Source organism: Pyrus communis, chromosome 10 (genome assembly GCF_963583255.1).
Source record: "Pyrus communis chromosome 10, drPyrComm1.1, whole genome shotgun sequence".
In the NCBI taxonomy this organism is placed as follows: Eukaryota; Viridiplantae; Streptophyta; class Magnoliopsida; order Rosales; family Rosaceae; genus Pyrus; species Pyrus communis.
This window is the reverse complement of record NC_084812.1, coordinates 1,012,020-1,026,610: the sequence shown is the minus strand read 5'-3', so window position 1 is coordinate 1,026,610 and position 14,591 is coordinate 1,012,020. Positions and strand designations below refer to the sequence as shown.

General features: G+C 35.9%; 2 protein-coding genes across 2 annotated transcripts; both read right to left on the bottom strand.

Annotated features, from left to right (window-relative positions):
• Positions 1 to 4,420: 4,420 nt before the first annotated feature.
• LOC137746873 (protein RGF1 INDUCIBLE TRANSCRIPTION FACTOR 1-like) lies at positions 4,421 to 6,384 on the bottom strand. The gene is made up of 4 exons (XM_068486891.1): positions 6,259 to 6,384; positions 5,445 to 5,690; positions 5,203 to 5,343; positions 4,421 to 4,807 (listed from the first exon to the last, which is right to left on the bottom strand). The coding sequence occupies exons 1-4, from the start codon at positions 6,382 to 6,384 to the stop codon at positions 4,421 to 4,423; spliced, it is 900 nt and encodes a 299-aa protein (XP_068342992.1).
• A 4,530-nt stretch (positions 6,385 to 10,914) lies between these two features.
• Positions 10,915 to 14,096, bottom strand: LOC137748772 (uncharacterized methyltransferase At2g41040, chloroplastic-like). Its single transcript, XM_068488954.1, has 7 exons — positions 13,895 to 14,096; positions 13,702 to 13,814; positions 13,386 to 13,608; positions 13,073 to 13,266; positions 12,860 to 12,971; positions 11,624 to 11,728; positions 10,915 to 11,323 (listed from the first exon to the last, which is right to left on the bottom strand). Exons 1-7 carry the CDS (start codon positions 14,051 to 14,053, stop codon positions 11,195 to 11,197), a joined length of 1,035 nt encoding a protein of 344 aa, XP_068345055.1. The 5' UTR covers positions 14,054 to 14,096; the 3' UTR covers positions 10,915 to 11,194.
• Positions 14,097 to 14,591: the final 495 nt, after the last annotated feature.

The following is a 14,591-nucleotide window of genomic DNA, read 5'->3' as shown; positions in this document are numbered from 1 at the left end:
TATATTTTTAGAGAAAATGCTATTGAATTCCAAAAACACTAAATTCAAGTGTTTTTACAGAATCATTTGCAATTTTACTAAAGATTTGTTTTAAAAATATTTTTATAAAAAATGCTTTCAATGATTTTGAAATCACTTCAAACAAGTCCTAAGTAATTCAACTATATATATATATATATATATATATATATATATATATATATAGACACACACACATATATACATATATATATATATATCCTTGAAGTTGAGAAGCAAACGAACCAGCTTGATCAGTACCTGACAACACCGAAGACTTTATTCTTTTCGAATGCAAAAGAATGAGAAAATTAATTGTGATGGGTACACAAGTAGTACATCACGTGTTTCAATAAAAGTGGTAAGAAATTTTATTTTTCAAGTTATTAATTTTTTAACACACATATCCCACCTATAATGACACGTGATGTACCATTCCGTGTACCAATCATACTGAAAAATCTTTCCAAAAGAAAAAAGGACACGGTTAATAATCTTATACAAATATGTAGACACATGATAATTCTTCATCTGCAAGATAGTAGTTAATTGGTTATCGCTCATAGCCTCCTACACTTTTTCAATCTGCACTCTTTCCTTATAAAGCTAGGTATATGTGCATGAGATTTCATATATGCAACTATTTTAAATTTTGAGATGTAGTTGCACTTGCATATATTGTATACATACTAATCAAATTAAGTAGTAGCTAGTGCATACTCAATCGCTGTCCAATTATATATCTGGACGAATGCAGATATATCTGGTTTTGTTTTGGCTAGGTTCCTCATGGGTATGGTTTTGAGTTGTGGAAACAATCTCCTCTTTCTAAAACAAATGTAAAGCTGCGTGCGATTGATTTTCATGAATTCTCTAGGAGAAATGAAATGAGCCTTAGCATAATGAAAATGTTGCTCATTTGTGACTGAAAGATCAAGGGTTCGAGTTGTGGAAACAACCTCTTTCTAAAACAAAGGTAAAACTGCATGTGATAGACATTCCCATAAAAAATCTTGTTGGCTTGAAGTCGCCTTTTAAATGTCTAGTGGAAATAAGAAATTAAGCCAATGGTAGAGAGGTAGCTGTTAAGGAATGAATATCAATGGTCTAGATTGAGACATATGTCAATTGATTAGGAGAGGAATTAGTTAGTCCGCCACATAGAAAGATTGTCAAAGCCTAACTGTGTTGCTTTTGATATATTAAAGAGTCTCAGGGTGCTCAGTTCAGAGGTTGAACTCTCTCTCTCTCTCTCTCTCTCTCTCTCTCCTAGTGTCTCTTTCTAAAAACCCAGATCCATAGCCTTTTCTCAGGCGGCCTCTTCTCTAGCTTCAACTTTCAGTCGCCGCCCCTTGCTTTGGCTTAGAGTAGGCGGCAACCTGCTACCTCCTCCTCTTTCTAGTCTCCTTGCTTTCACTTCCTCTGCTCAACCCCTTCCCTGTATCCATCTCTTCTTCTCCTATTTCTAGTCTTCTTCTTTTGTTTTATTTCCGGTTCTCTTTGAATTTATCTCAGTTGTCCCTAAGCTGGATCTCAACTATCCCCTGAGCTTGTCTTAGATCTGGGTTTCATGCCCCTTATCCAGCATCTTTTGCCTAATTTTACTACTTTCTATTTTTTAATTTTCTGTCCTCCCTCCTTCTTAGCTGTGATACTACATCCCCATCCTACCATGTACTCGGATAGGCGGGTTCCGATCAGGAAAAGAATACCAAATCTACTACCTTCCTTCACTTCCCTTTCCCCAACCGGCATACATATGCCAGAACCCCATCGAGGCCAAGTGTTGGGTATTTTACATACCCTTAGCCTCACCCTCTACTTGTATGATACTTTGTTTGTATATATATTTGCAGAGGTTTGTGAAGGTGATTTGGATATGGTGTCTACTTTCTCGGTCTGGAGTTTGGCTTCATCTGGGGATGTGACACGATGGTGATGTGGTCTTTGCTACTGGAGATTAGTGTTTTTTTTACTTTATGTTTTTTACTTCCTTCAGGCCTGAGCTTATGTGGGCCTCCCGTTATATCTTGGGTTGCTGCTCTCATTTTGCTTGAGCCTTTTACTTTTCTTGTAGTTGTTTACCCAGTCCTTTTTGAGTCTTGTACTAGTTTTTATCTTAATGAAAATTGACTTTCTAATAAAATAAATAAATAATTAAAGAGTCTCAGATTTCTGTGATGATTGTAACTTCTTTCTCCCCTTTCTAAGAGCGCTCTCTCTCTCTTAACTGTATCTCATGCTTGGTTAACAATATCATCATACTGTACTCAGAATTTGGAATGATATCAAAATTCCTAGTCATAAACACGATTATAATAATGATGAAGACTGCGAGGATGCTTTCATTTTTCAGGCATATTCACTCGGTTTATATATTTCCATCTTTTCATAGTTTTTTATTTTTCTACGGGTTTTGAATGTTTAGGGCTTCATATTCTGAATGGCGATATGAAACTCTATTTAAACATTCAAATTCTGAATGGCAATCTGAATGGTGAAGTTATCCAATGATTAAATAGATGAAGAAGTTACCTCTCTCATATCAATCGTATTCTTGATATTTCTTACTTATAGTTCAACGAAAACCCTAGAATATTTGTATTTGTTTTTAATGAAAAAGTTATCACAGAAGTTCTAGTTGCAGCATTAATGCAAACCCATTGCCTTCGAATAACCTCCAAACCCTAGGACTTCTAAGTGGCTGCATAATACTTTTTGGGCTGCACATAAATGAGGCTCAATCTCTATGGGGCTTAAGCGAGACTTTCTACAGAAGATGCATGAAGTTTAATGCTATAAGAATTCACCAAAAAGTACATTTGCATTACTCCTGAAACATTTATATTAAAATAATATTAAAACCTCATAAATATATTGTTGTAGTAAAAAAAAACTATAAAAGAAGAGTAATGTTAACCATTTTTTGATACAACGATATTATAAAAAGTGAAGATATATATTCTACTTGGTAATTAGCTAATCATAATTAGGCATCAATTGTAACAAAAAAATTATACGTCTTCACTCTTTGTGCAAGTCGAACTTGAGATCTCTTACTTATAAATGAATAAAAGTACCTCTAGACCCTAATACAAATTAGTAATTTTTTATTTTTATTTTTTTGTTGACAACAGTTCATAAGCCCGAAAGAAAATGAAAGATTACATAAGAATATCACTAGGCCACGAGACTCCAAATCTATCTACAACTAGCAACCGACGACAATAAGGAGGAGCTTGCTAAAAAAAGACTGGACCCAAACTGTATGACAAACTCAAACAAGCTAAATCATTAGCAACAAAAGAAATTTCACGATAAATACAACGAATTTCACAAAACTAAATTTAATGGATAAGATCACGAGATATTGTACAACTAATTAGTAATCTTTAACTAACTTCGGTGGATTACTAATTTTATTATTAAGTATTGAATTTGTATCTTTGTAATTGAAAGATTGATCAGACCATTGATATACCACAATAGGTGCTACAAGATATCGTACAAATTAAGTTTTGATTATACTTGTTACGTAATACCTAGGGTTATCACAGCTAGTCCCGGAAGGTTTGACTGGTCAAAATTAATTAAACTAAATTCTCTGTCTTTGTGGTCTCTCACACACGAAATGATGCACACAGGTACAATATTGTTTTATAATTACAGTCAAAGTCCAAGGAAGCCCATTTGGGCGGTACTCATTGAGGCCCTAAAATTGTGAATTACATATTGGGTTGTGCAAAAACACGGCAAATGTACTGGTCTATACTTGAATTACGAGACATTTTTTAATGTGCTATGAACACATTACATTATATGGTATATAAGTTTTGTATTATAATATGTAGTGTGTATTTGTATTTTGGGCACATTAAAAAATCTCTCTTAAACCTCGGTCAGTAATGATAGCTTTACTACATATAAAACTTTTGCTCATACTCATACCATTCTTTTCATTCAAACAATAGTGTAATTTGAGCTAAACCCTATACTTGACAATGCCCAGATCTATAATTATGAATTTACGTTTTAAAAAATAAAAAGTTAATTATTATTAAGTGAAGGAAGAATTTGAAAAAAATATATTAATTCAGGGCAAGGGAAGCACCTATATGATATTAGTGTATAAAAATGGCAGTTTTTTAGTCTGGTATAAAATATGACATGGAAAAGAGTGATAAAATGTACAAAACAATAACTTGGAACTGGGAACCACGTGATCACCTTAAGACAAAACAACCCGACCAAGTGAATAATTAACAAAAATTAAACTTCACATTCGAGAAAGAAAGAGAGAGCTAATGTAATTATTTAATTAATCAAAGCATTTGAAGGGTTCAATTCAGTCAATTAAACGGAAAATTGTAATTGAGGTTTATTAAAAATTTTGTTGATTATGCTAACACAACGGAGATCTATGAGGAATGCGTTTTCTTCTACTGATCATGTTTGTGGCCATGTCCTCGTGGGAAACTTTATGAGCTGACCTTCCACATATTGACGCATAATTAAGCCCGCTTCTCTTCTTTCTGACGACCTCATGATGCATGTATGCCATGTGCATGCTCATGCTCATGGTCTCATCAGACCCCCACGACTCTGATGATGATGAGCTCATCGGGTCATCGAGGTCCACAATTGTGGAATTAGGGTTGGTCTGATCGCTGGTCATCTCCTCGTCTCCCATGTCGGAAAGTGGAACTAAGAAGTCAGGACTCAGTTGAAGGGAGTTGCATGTTTTCAAGTAAGGAGAGAGGTCTTTCTTGAATTTAAGCAAGTAATCCACCTGATTAATCATTCCAATCAACATGTTCATTAATTAATTAAAAGTTTCAGTTTTCATGAATCAGATAAATTTTCAGCTAGATATATAAGTTATTTACATAAACCAGGAAAAATTTAGCTATATAAGTTCTGTTGTCACATAAAATATAGATGCAAACATTTTAGTAATTCATCTACATGCATGAAACAAATTAACGCCAAAAAGTAGGCAAAATATACTGGGATATTGGCTAAAATGATCAAAAATCAAATCTCAATGATTAACTGATCAAAACTAAAAATCGGTGACATAGCAATTAGATATCAATAACATAATGAAAAACTGATTATTTTGTAAATGGATCAAAAAAATGATAATTTTGGCCAAATCCCAAATATATTCGTAGTTTTCGTTACCTTGCAACCGAGAGAGCAATGGATATATGGCTCTTGAAGACTTCTATCACACGATGTGCAGTAGTTTCCGGAACCCTTAAATTGCCGATTTTGAGGTCTTTTCTGGATGAACACTACTTTGGCACTATTGATGGTATATGCCTAAAACAACAAATAAAGACTTCAAGTGTCAAAACCAACTGAATTGCAATGGCAGAAGTCAATCAATTATAAGCTAGATTGATCATTTTTTTGGCAACAACCTGAACGTTGGAGCAGTCGATGAGTTTCTGAAGATCTTCCAATCGGACAACGTCATGGTAAACGTAACGGCGAATTTGAAGGAGCCTGTGGAATCGATGGGAGGGAAGACAATGGGGGCATATACTGATGCAACAATCCAAGCAGCAGACGTTTTTTTCGTTCTTTTTCGCAGTTTCGTGGAATGAACAGCCGGCGAAGAACTTCTCGGTGTAAAGGGCATCCAACCATGCAGGCTTCTGAATTCCCTATCAAAACAGTTAAACTCAGTTACTCAAAAGACAATGAGAACTATGCAACAGAGAGATAGAGGGTGGACAGAGACAAACCATGATCACATAAACACTTGAAAGAGAGAGCCCCCCCTTTGAGCTGTTACCAAGGCGGTGGTGTAAACAGGAAAGAGAGATGGAGATAGAGGGGGAGAGAGAGAGACCAAGGGATGGAGATAAGTGTATTTATTGAGCTTCACAAGAGAGGAAGGGTGTAATATTTATTCCTTGGGGAGGTACACAACATTTTGTCAATAGTGAAACACGTAACATGAGAGAGAGATGTTTGAGAGTCATCATTTTAGATCACTAAAAACGTTTTTGACAATATTCAACAAAAAAGAAAACACTTGAAGTATTTTTTGGAAAAAGCACATGCTATGTGCATAGGATTTAAGATTATGTAATTTTTATAGAAAGCACTTTCAAGTATTTTTCAAAAAGCAATTGCGTTTTTATTAGAGGCATTTTTGAATAAAAGTGCTTTCTAAAATAGAATTTCCTAATGGACAGAGCGAGAAAGGAACTAAGATATGAGGGGAACGTGGGCGCGGTTTCCGTGTCTCCCATTCTTTAAAAACCCTATAAACAAATGCTGCTCATCTCCTTGGCTGAAGAGCTCTAATTCTAAACTAACCAAGGCACCTTCTTGAAGGAGGTGCTCCGCCATTTTCTTACCTGTTTTTTCATTGATTCTCATCTCTTAGAATTGGTGAAATCAGTACAAACTAGCCACTTGTTGTAAAAACAAAACCATAAAATTACAGATATTTACCAGCCATCCCTGATAATATAGTTCCATCAGTCCATTCGTTGCGATCCACTTTGTTGCTGTCAATAAGTCGGCTAATAAGTTCTTCTTTTTTCTGCTCACTTTTTATAAAATAAAAAACAAGTAGAGGAGAGCAGGAAAGCAGAAATTACGCACACCTTTTTCTTCCCTGATGCTTTTTGCTGTCATTTCTGTAACTTTTGATGTCATTTCTGTAACTTACATCACTTGAAAGCTAAGTAATTAGGCCTTCAAAAAGAATGAAATTATGTATGATTAGCTTTAGATATTTTTACAATCGTATTTCGGTTTGATCATCTGAATGTTTCATTTAATTTGCAATCCATGTAACTAATCTAAGATACCACGTCTCAGTCTTTGTAGTGGAGAGAGACTCATCAACATAAGAATGTTATCAGGGACCAAGTTAGAAATTTGTAAGAATGAGAACATCTTCAAACAATAAGGTACAATTAAAAAACTCAAGAATTTACTGCACAAAACATTTATATATTAATCCATAAAGTTTTTCATCATACAACATCTTACAATATTCCTTGACGTGTTTCATGTTTTAAAAGCGTTGCATGACAACATCATTACCAATACCATCAAATATCTCTCTACAAAAACAATTATGTTATCATTCATCTATTGATCTCCCATTCGATTTCTCAATTGATTCTTCAGAAATTTCATGGCCGAAAATGCTTTTTCAACGATGGCAGTAGCAATTAGAAGAGTTAGTGTTAATGTCACAAGCATGTAAATTAGCGGATACACCTTATCTTTTTTCCACTATATCACTTTTTAATTTGTAGTTTAATTAGGGCTTGGGAATTGGAATGCAACATTACACACACAAAATTGAGTGGGGACGGATGCCCCCTAGGCCCTATATATACAGCTCCGTCTTAAAATGTTATTGTATCCATATTTCAAATCAATTGTGCGTTATATCTAGATTATTATGCGTTTTTTTTTTTTTTTTGAAAAGGATTATTATGCATTTTAACTTTTTAATTTAAAGTTAATTGTATTTGTGTTGACTAGTATATTTCCAACATACAATAATCCCTCTCTCGTAAGTGCCTACGTGTCTAGTGCAGGTCAAGGTGCTTTTAATTTTCTTCTCCCAAGGCCCTAGTAAATTCCTTTTTACTAATTACCTTCCATTTTCTCTTTCCACACTTTATATTCTGTGAAAATATTAGCATGTCAAAAAACTTGCAGCTGTCTACTCATTGGCTTTTGATACCTCAACTATGACTCATGTGACTTAAGGTGGTAAAAAGGTTGAAATCAGGGTAGTAGTACAGTAGCCTCTGAGGAATTAAACAGGGAAAGGTAATTCGTAAAGGAATTAGAGGATTGTTAATAACATTCTCGGCTTTTTTTTTATCCTACAATATTACAGAAGAATCGTAATCATCTACTTCCTAGACACTACTTAAATATTTTTGATTTGGTTAAACTAAAAAGTAAAAGATTAATTGCAACATTGTAATATACAAAAGAAAGCGGACAAGTTAGATAAAATAAAAAAATCTAACTAAGAAGGTCGGTATCATCCCCAGAACATATCCTTTGCATCTGGCCAATACAGTTGTATGGCAGCATGCCTAATCTGCTAATAACAGAGTCCCAAACAAGACATGTACGAGAAAAACCCCGGTTTTTAGGGAATGAAACATGTCAACAATCAATCAGCAACTCCACTAATCACAAGTCCTAGCCTGCAGCTTGCCTCAATAATAATGTTTATTTTTATTTTTTTACTTTTATGATTTTGCAGACAAACATTTGACAGACAAGCACAACTCATTAAGCACTAGTTAGAAAAACTAATGACCTGATTAATTAGAGGATCCCCAGTGTGGTAATTTTGAGGAAGACCTTGCTCATTGTCCCTCTCAGCTCCAAACACGAGTTACCTTGGGGTTTGCAATGCCGATTGTACTAATCTTGTATCATTATTCCCTTTATACCCTTCATGCCTACCATTTAATTTTGAAAGAGAAATACTAGAGAGGTTTTTTTTAAAAATGAATTTTAATGAAAAGCTCACGGTACTGTTCATTTTACCGAAAAATCACATTTTTATACTAAAAAATCAATCCTGGTACTATTTACTTTACCTTTTATTTTGTCCTTATCATTAAAACTCAAAATTTTCAAACCATTTTCATTAGTTTTCCTTTTTAAAAAATGTGACTCTTCCTGAATTTTTTGGCACCTCACAATTTAACATTATTCTCGTGTCAATATTATAAAATATTGTACCAAAAGCATAAGGTGGTAGGGAGTTCCACTTTTGAGAAAATCTCTTTCACATTTCTCATTTCGAAATTCTATGTCAGCATAATGTTAGCATATGAATTAATAGTTGACAATCAATCATGCGTACGTAAATGCTTAACACTGTAATTAATTTTCTGTAGAGAGCTTTTCTCTTGAAGCTGGACATAAGCAAAACCATAATGGTATAAACATGTTCTCAGGATATTTCCTAAATTATAAATTTTGAAGTCTAGTCTCAAACCAGAAAACAAGAAAAATAATTCTTTTGAGGCAGTTCGGTTTGTCCTTTCTTTTCTCCTTTTCCCCCCTTCTTAAGCAAGGATTTGTAGGTATGTTGGAGGCCTGGAGCTTCCTGAATGGTCAAATGAAATGCTAATTATCTACAGCTCCCATTCACTACTTAATGTGATGAGAAAGCTTTCTAACGATTAATCTCTAAAAATTATATGAAAGTTTGTTTAATAACTACTTCGTTTTTACTTTTAAATTGTGTTTTTGTGTTAGTTATACAAAGTAAATACACGAGAGAAATACGAGATATTTAAGAGTGAAGGAAGAATGATAGAGATGTGATAAGTAGATTAAATTTTAAAGGAAAGACACAAAGTCTAACCTAAAACAAAAACTATGTTGGTGTTTAAGCTCCATCCCCCTGCTTCATTGCTATTTTTTCTCATAGATTTTCTTCATATATTAAGCACAAAAATCAAACTAAAAATTAAATACAAAAATGATTATGGAACGAGCTCTGAAAATAATTTCCTATGACAATTTACACTCAGCTTAGCTTAGATGTCTACTATGACTGAATATTACCATCCACGTGTATACTTGACGAAACGACACGACTAGCAAAACCCTAGCAGTTACAGCCAAAACAAAAAGAAGAAAGTAAGAAAGCTCATCACAGTCGCAGAACCAAAGAAAGAAAGAAAGGAGAGAAGAGGATGGCCATGGCCAACCCCACGTGCCATGAAAAGCAGAAAGGTATTATAGTAAGCAAAGAAGGTCACGTGCAAGGGATCCAAAGGAAACGCCTGGCTTTAAACCCTAAACAAATTTAAACTTGCAGTGTCCAAAAGCTTAATGTGTCTTGGGACTGGTCACTCTGACTGACCAACCAATAATTCCTCCTTTTGTCGTTCAAAACCTAAACGATAAATGTTTCTAAATTAATTGTCACGTGATGTACTATTTTACGTGTTATAATATAAGTGATGAATTAAGTTGATATGTTTTATTTTTAAAGTATTAAAAAAATGCACATTTATAATTTAAGTGAAAAATAGTAACACATGCTGATTATGTTCTGAATACACAGAAAAAACCTCTTCTAATGGTGGTCAAAGGTCAAAGATTCAAAGTGAACAGGCTATTTAGAAGAACAAATAGGGGTTGCAGGGTCAGCGGATGAGCCGCACGAGGGGATCTTCCTGCCCCTCTCTGCCCTGTGTGTCGTCTGAGTTAGTTCCATTTGCTTTGTTTGAAAAGGGTTTTCTTTATTTATTTGTCCAGCCACTTCACCATGCCCTATTATATATTCATGCCCTTACTTTTAAGGAATATATCTCACATGGAGAGCCTTTTTCCCCAAAGATTAATGCCTCAAGAGTCAAGATCTTGTGCGTCCAAAGACCAAGGCTACAATACAGCATGATGTACTGCAGTACTAGTTATATTCGAGGAGAAATTTTGAGTAGGGATTCTGTTTAGAACAACTCTAACGTGGAAACGAGATCAGTGTGAGACAGATGAAATTAAAATAAAGGGAATTTTATTAGTTTGTGAGGTTGGTTGGACAAAACACATGGCATTTTCATATTTTTTTTAGAAAAATTCAAATTTATTGCTGAAATCTTGTCATAAACACAAAAGCTCAAGTAAATTGAGTTCAAGTCTTCTACTTACTTTTAAAGAAAATGTTTTTGGGTGTTAAAGGCACTTGAATTGCTTTCTGCAAAAAACACTAGTTATGTGTTTCTTGCAGGAATCATTTCTAGTGTTTTTCAAAAATTCACTTGCATTTTTGCTAAAGATTGATACTAAAAATATTTTCATCAAAAACGATTTTAACCATTTTAAAAGCACTTCCAAACTAGCCCTCAGATTAAACTGGCCATCAATCTGTCTTTACTATTCAGAAACCACTAATAGAGTTAATGATAATGTTAAGCACTGCTGCTATCGTTCTTTATACAGTTAATAAAATACTTCTCCTTAACAATGATACTTTACATCTTCCCCAGATTACCCACCTTTTCAGGTTTTTGTATTCTTCTTTTCAAATGTTTAGATATGTTTAGATATACTTACATATAAATACACTATACAACAGTTTCAACAAGATATATGATAAATACATGTACGGAAAAATGATGTTCAAACGGCTCAAACCTAGTTTAAACTCTTAAGGTTTCTGAGCAGAAAACATGATGAAAGCTTGTTGAACGTTGCTCGTGTAGTTGGTGAGACCGCATGATGCACACAAGTCCTCGATCTCCTCCTCCGTTAAATAGTTGTAGCCCTGAAGAGCCCTCTGCCACATCAACACCTTAAAATCAATATTTGTTTTAAGTTTATAACCACCCTTAAACAGACCCTAGCTCACTACTACTAATGAGTCGTCTCTGATGAAATTCAACTATTTGGATCACAGTAACGATTATCTTTTACTTCATTCGTGACAGATTTATACAGAACTAGAAAAGAAATGTGGATATTACGCAATTGTTGTTTCGAACACACATTCTATGACTAGTATATACAGATAGAAAATTGACAGGTCTGAACCAAATCTAGCATTGATCACATTTGGTAATCATTGATTAAGTATTACCTCTCTGAGTTGCCGGGTTATCCAGGGAGTAGATGGAGTATACCGCAGAAAAGTGGTTCCAACAAAGACTCCACCACTTCGTAATATGCGAGTTATTTCAGCAATCTGAAAATTAAATGAGATATGAGGTCCAAATTAATAGAAGCTTTGTTACATCCAAACACTTTTTAACGGAGTAAAACAATGAAAATTTTATGAGATTCTAAGAGTTTATGACTTTCAGATGCAACAAATAGAGGTCCACCAGAGAAAGGTGCTACAAGCAAACCACCGGATAGCTAATTTCATTAATTACACCTGTAAAGATGTATCTAATATAGGAGACAAAGACGAGCAGATCAGAATCTGTGGTGTACTCTCTTTCTTCTATCGAAAACTGCAGTGTGTTCCATATGAACTAACTCTGCAATGCGCCAATGGCACACATACTATGGCTTGTGCATTAATAGAAATCTTGTAATTCCACAAAAGCCGGAATCTTTTACCTAAAGGTTAGAATTCTGATTCCAATTGACCCGCATATGGTATAACTAAGATTGCTAGGTTCGTTAATCACTACCAATTGACCCGCATATAGTATAACTAAGATTGCTAGGTTCGTTAATCACTACCTGCTCTCTCTCTCTTCCTTGTTGACAAGTTATGTACTGCTGGTAGCCTGTTAGAACGCTCAGCTAATCTCCTAGCACATGGAGTCTCCCATGCAAAACACTCCATGCAATTCTAAGGGTTTGGCATTAGTATTCAAATCCGTGTCCAAACCCAAGTTGAAGAGCCACTAAGACAACACCATCGGGTCTGACATGATTGATTTCCGGAAAGAACAGAAGAAACTTGACAGGTCAAAAGATATCATCCATCTATTTCTCACACACCATGGCACCACAAGATGCCTACTTCTTTTGGTCACTTGTAAGAGGCCCTGGGTTTTACTCACCTCTAAGGTTTACTCACTATTTCACATTTCATCTCATATTCCTAATTAACAATGAAGCCAGAATCAAATGGTTCAACGCTTAGTTCCCCGTATGATTTTAGATCCACTCAGAGGATGTAACACGACACTTTCATGTGTTTAACGGTGTAAGACTATGCAGTTCATCCTCTGACTTTGCATATTACTAGCATCTCCGATTGCAATAAAAGGTAAAGGTAGCCAACACATTTGTTTTAACGCACATAACAAAATCCTTTTGGGAGAAGAGAAACATAGGAATCACATGAAACGCAACTTACAGCATTGGAAGGAGAGGGCCAGCAATGCAATGCTGCGCCGGCATGGACAGCATCAACTGAACCCGAAGGGAACGGAAGCCTAGCAACATCCGCCCTCACAAGAGCAAGATTACTGCACTTATTCCAGTGAACCGTAAGCAATGATAAACATCTCATTTCACTACCAAAGACCACATAAACATTGATCACTCAGAAGAACATACACAAACTTACGTATCTAAAAGAGTAGGATCCCTCTTAAAAAATTCATAACTCTGCCGGAGCATGTTCTCCGAAAAATCAAGTGCAACAACTGCAGAATATGTCCCGGATTTCGCAAACTTCCTCGAAAACAAGCCGCTCCCACAGCTCACATCCACCAAAACACCGCCTTCGGCGGATTTAAAGTAGTCCTGAGCCATCTTAAACTGCAAACCACATAAGAACCTAAACTTGCTAAGCAATCCAAAACTCAAAATTAAGCAACAAAACAAACCCAATTCACCAAAAACCGAGCAAAAAAAAGAATCCAAATTTGCTGATTTACCTCTTCATCGGGACCTGGAAATCCGCTGAGGTTAAAATTCTGGCGCCAACCCCTTTCATACAAGAAGGAAACGAGAGGGCTCCGGAACAACTCGGTCCGGATCGGTTGTACCTCAACGTACTCCTTCAACCCAGCAGTAACAGTAAGGTCCAAGTAAACGTCTTTACTCGAATACGACTTGTCGCATTTCCTGCACTTGAACCCCGACCTGTAAATTGCTCGCCTGCAAAATTTGCAAATCACAAAACGAAATTGAAACACTTACGACACCAATTTCAAGAAAAAGACTGAGGCTTTGTGTCGTACTGTTACTCACAGATTGAGACCCGGCGGCCCCTTTCGGATGAGTGGTTCGTAGCATACTGGGCAGGCAAGCAGCTCGAGGTCAACGCCGGAGCTTTGGATTTCCTCGGCCCTCGACCGCCGCTCCTGCAATATCGGAAACTCGAAATTTAGAAGGACAAAAATGGAAGCGGAAATTGAGGAGAGAGGGGAGGATGAGGCGGTACCGGTGGGAGAGTGACGGTGGAGGTGGCGCGAATGGGGTGAGAGTGATGGCGAGAGGGGAGACGGAGACGGGGATGGCGGAATTGAGAATTTCGATGGAGGGGAGAGTAGTTTCGGGATAGAAATGTTTGGTGGAGAGCGGACGAGGGTGTCGTCGCCATTGGAGATGTGGATTCTCAGCTTTTTTTTGAAATTGGCGGAGTGAGAGTTGTAACAGAAGAAAATTTGGCGGATGGAGAGACACGGAGGCAATATGACATCACTCTCAAACACGTGCGGGTCACATGCTAGCAGTATAAAAATGAATTTTATTGACCGAATAAAATGTTTTTTTTGCCCCTGTTTTACTTAATAGTAATAGGGTTGGATCAAATTTCGCCTGTAAGTTTATCTTATGATGTGGATCTCAAGTGCAGATAAAGGAAGATAAAGAGTGCGTTAGGTTTCGACAGCTGACACTTCGTTTTTTATATTGAATTCATATGATAATGGTTATTGGTTGTTATAATTAAATTGGATTAATTAAGAAAGAGTAATGAGTGACTCAATTTTCATTCGAGCGTGACAACTCCAGAAAAAGCCCCGGATTTGGCAAATCTCCTGGAAAATAAACCGCTTCCACAGCTTAGATCCACAACTACAGCACTACGACCACCACCTTCAAGAGGGCCTTTTCGGATGAGGGGTTCGCAGCATACA

Excerpts from the sequence above, each read along its gene's own strand:
- LOC137746873 (XM_068486891.1), bottom strand. The coding sequence starts at position 6,384 with ATGGCGGAGCACCTCCTTCAAGAAGGTGCCTTGGTTAGTTTAGAATTA. Across the intron at positions 5,691-6,258 it reads GACACGGAAACCGCGCCCAC|GGAATTCAGAAGCCTGCATG; the intron begins GTTCCCCTCATA and ends CTGTTTTGATAG. Across the intron at positions 5,344-5,444 it reads TCGACTGCTCCAACGTTCAG|GCATATACCATCAATAGTGC; the intron begins GTTGTTGCCAAA and ends TTGTTGTTTTAG.
- LOC137748772 (XM_068488954.1), bottom strand. The coding sequence starts at position 14,053 with ATGGCGACGACACCCTCGTCCGCTCTCCACCAAACATTTCTATCCCGA. Across the intron at positions 13,609-13,701 it reads GGGCCGCCGGGTCTCAATCT|GCGAGCAATTTACAGGTCGG; the intron begins GTGAGTAACAGT and ends CAAATTTTGCAG. Across the intron at positions 11,729-12,859 it reads GGCCCTCTCCTTCCAATGCT|ATTGCTGAAATAACTCGCAT; the intron begins GTAAGTTGCGTT and ends TTTAATTTTCAG.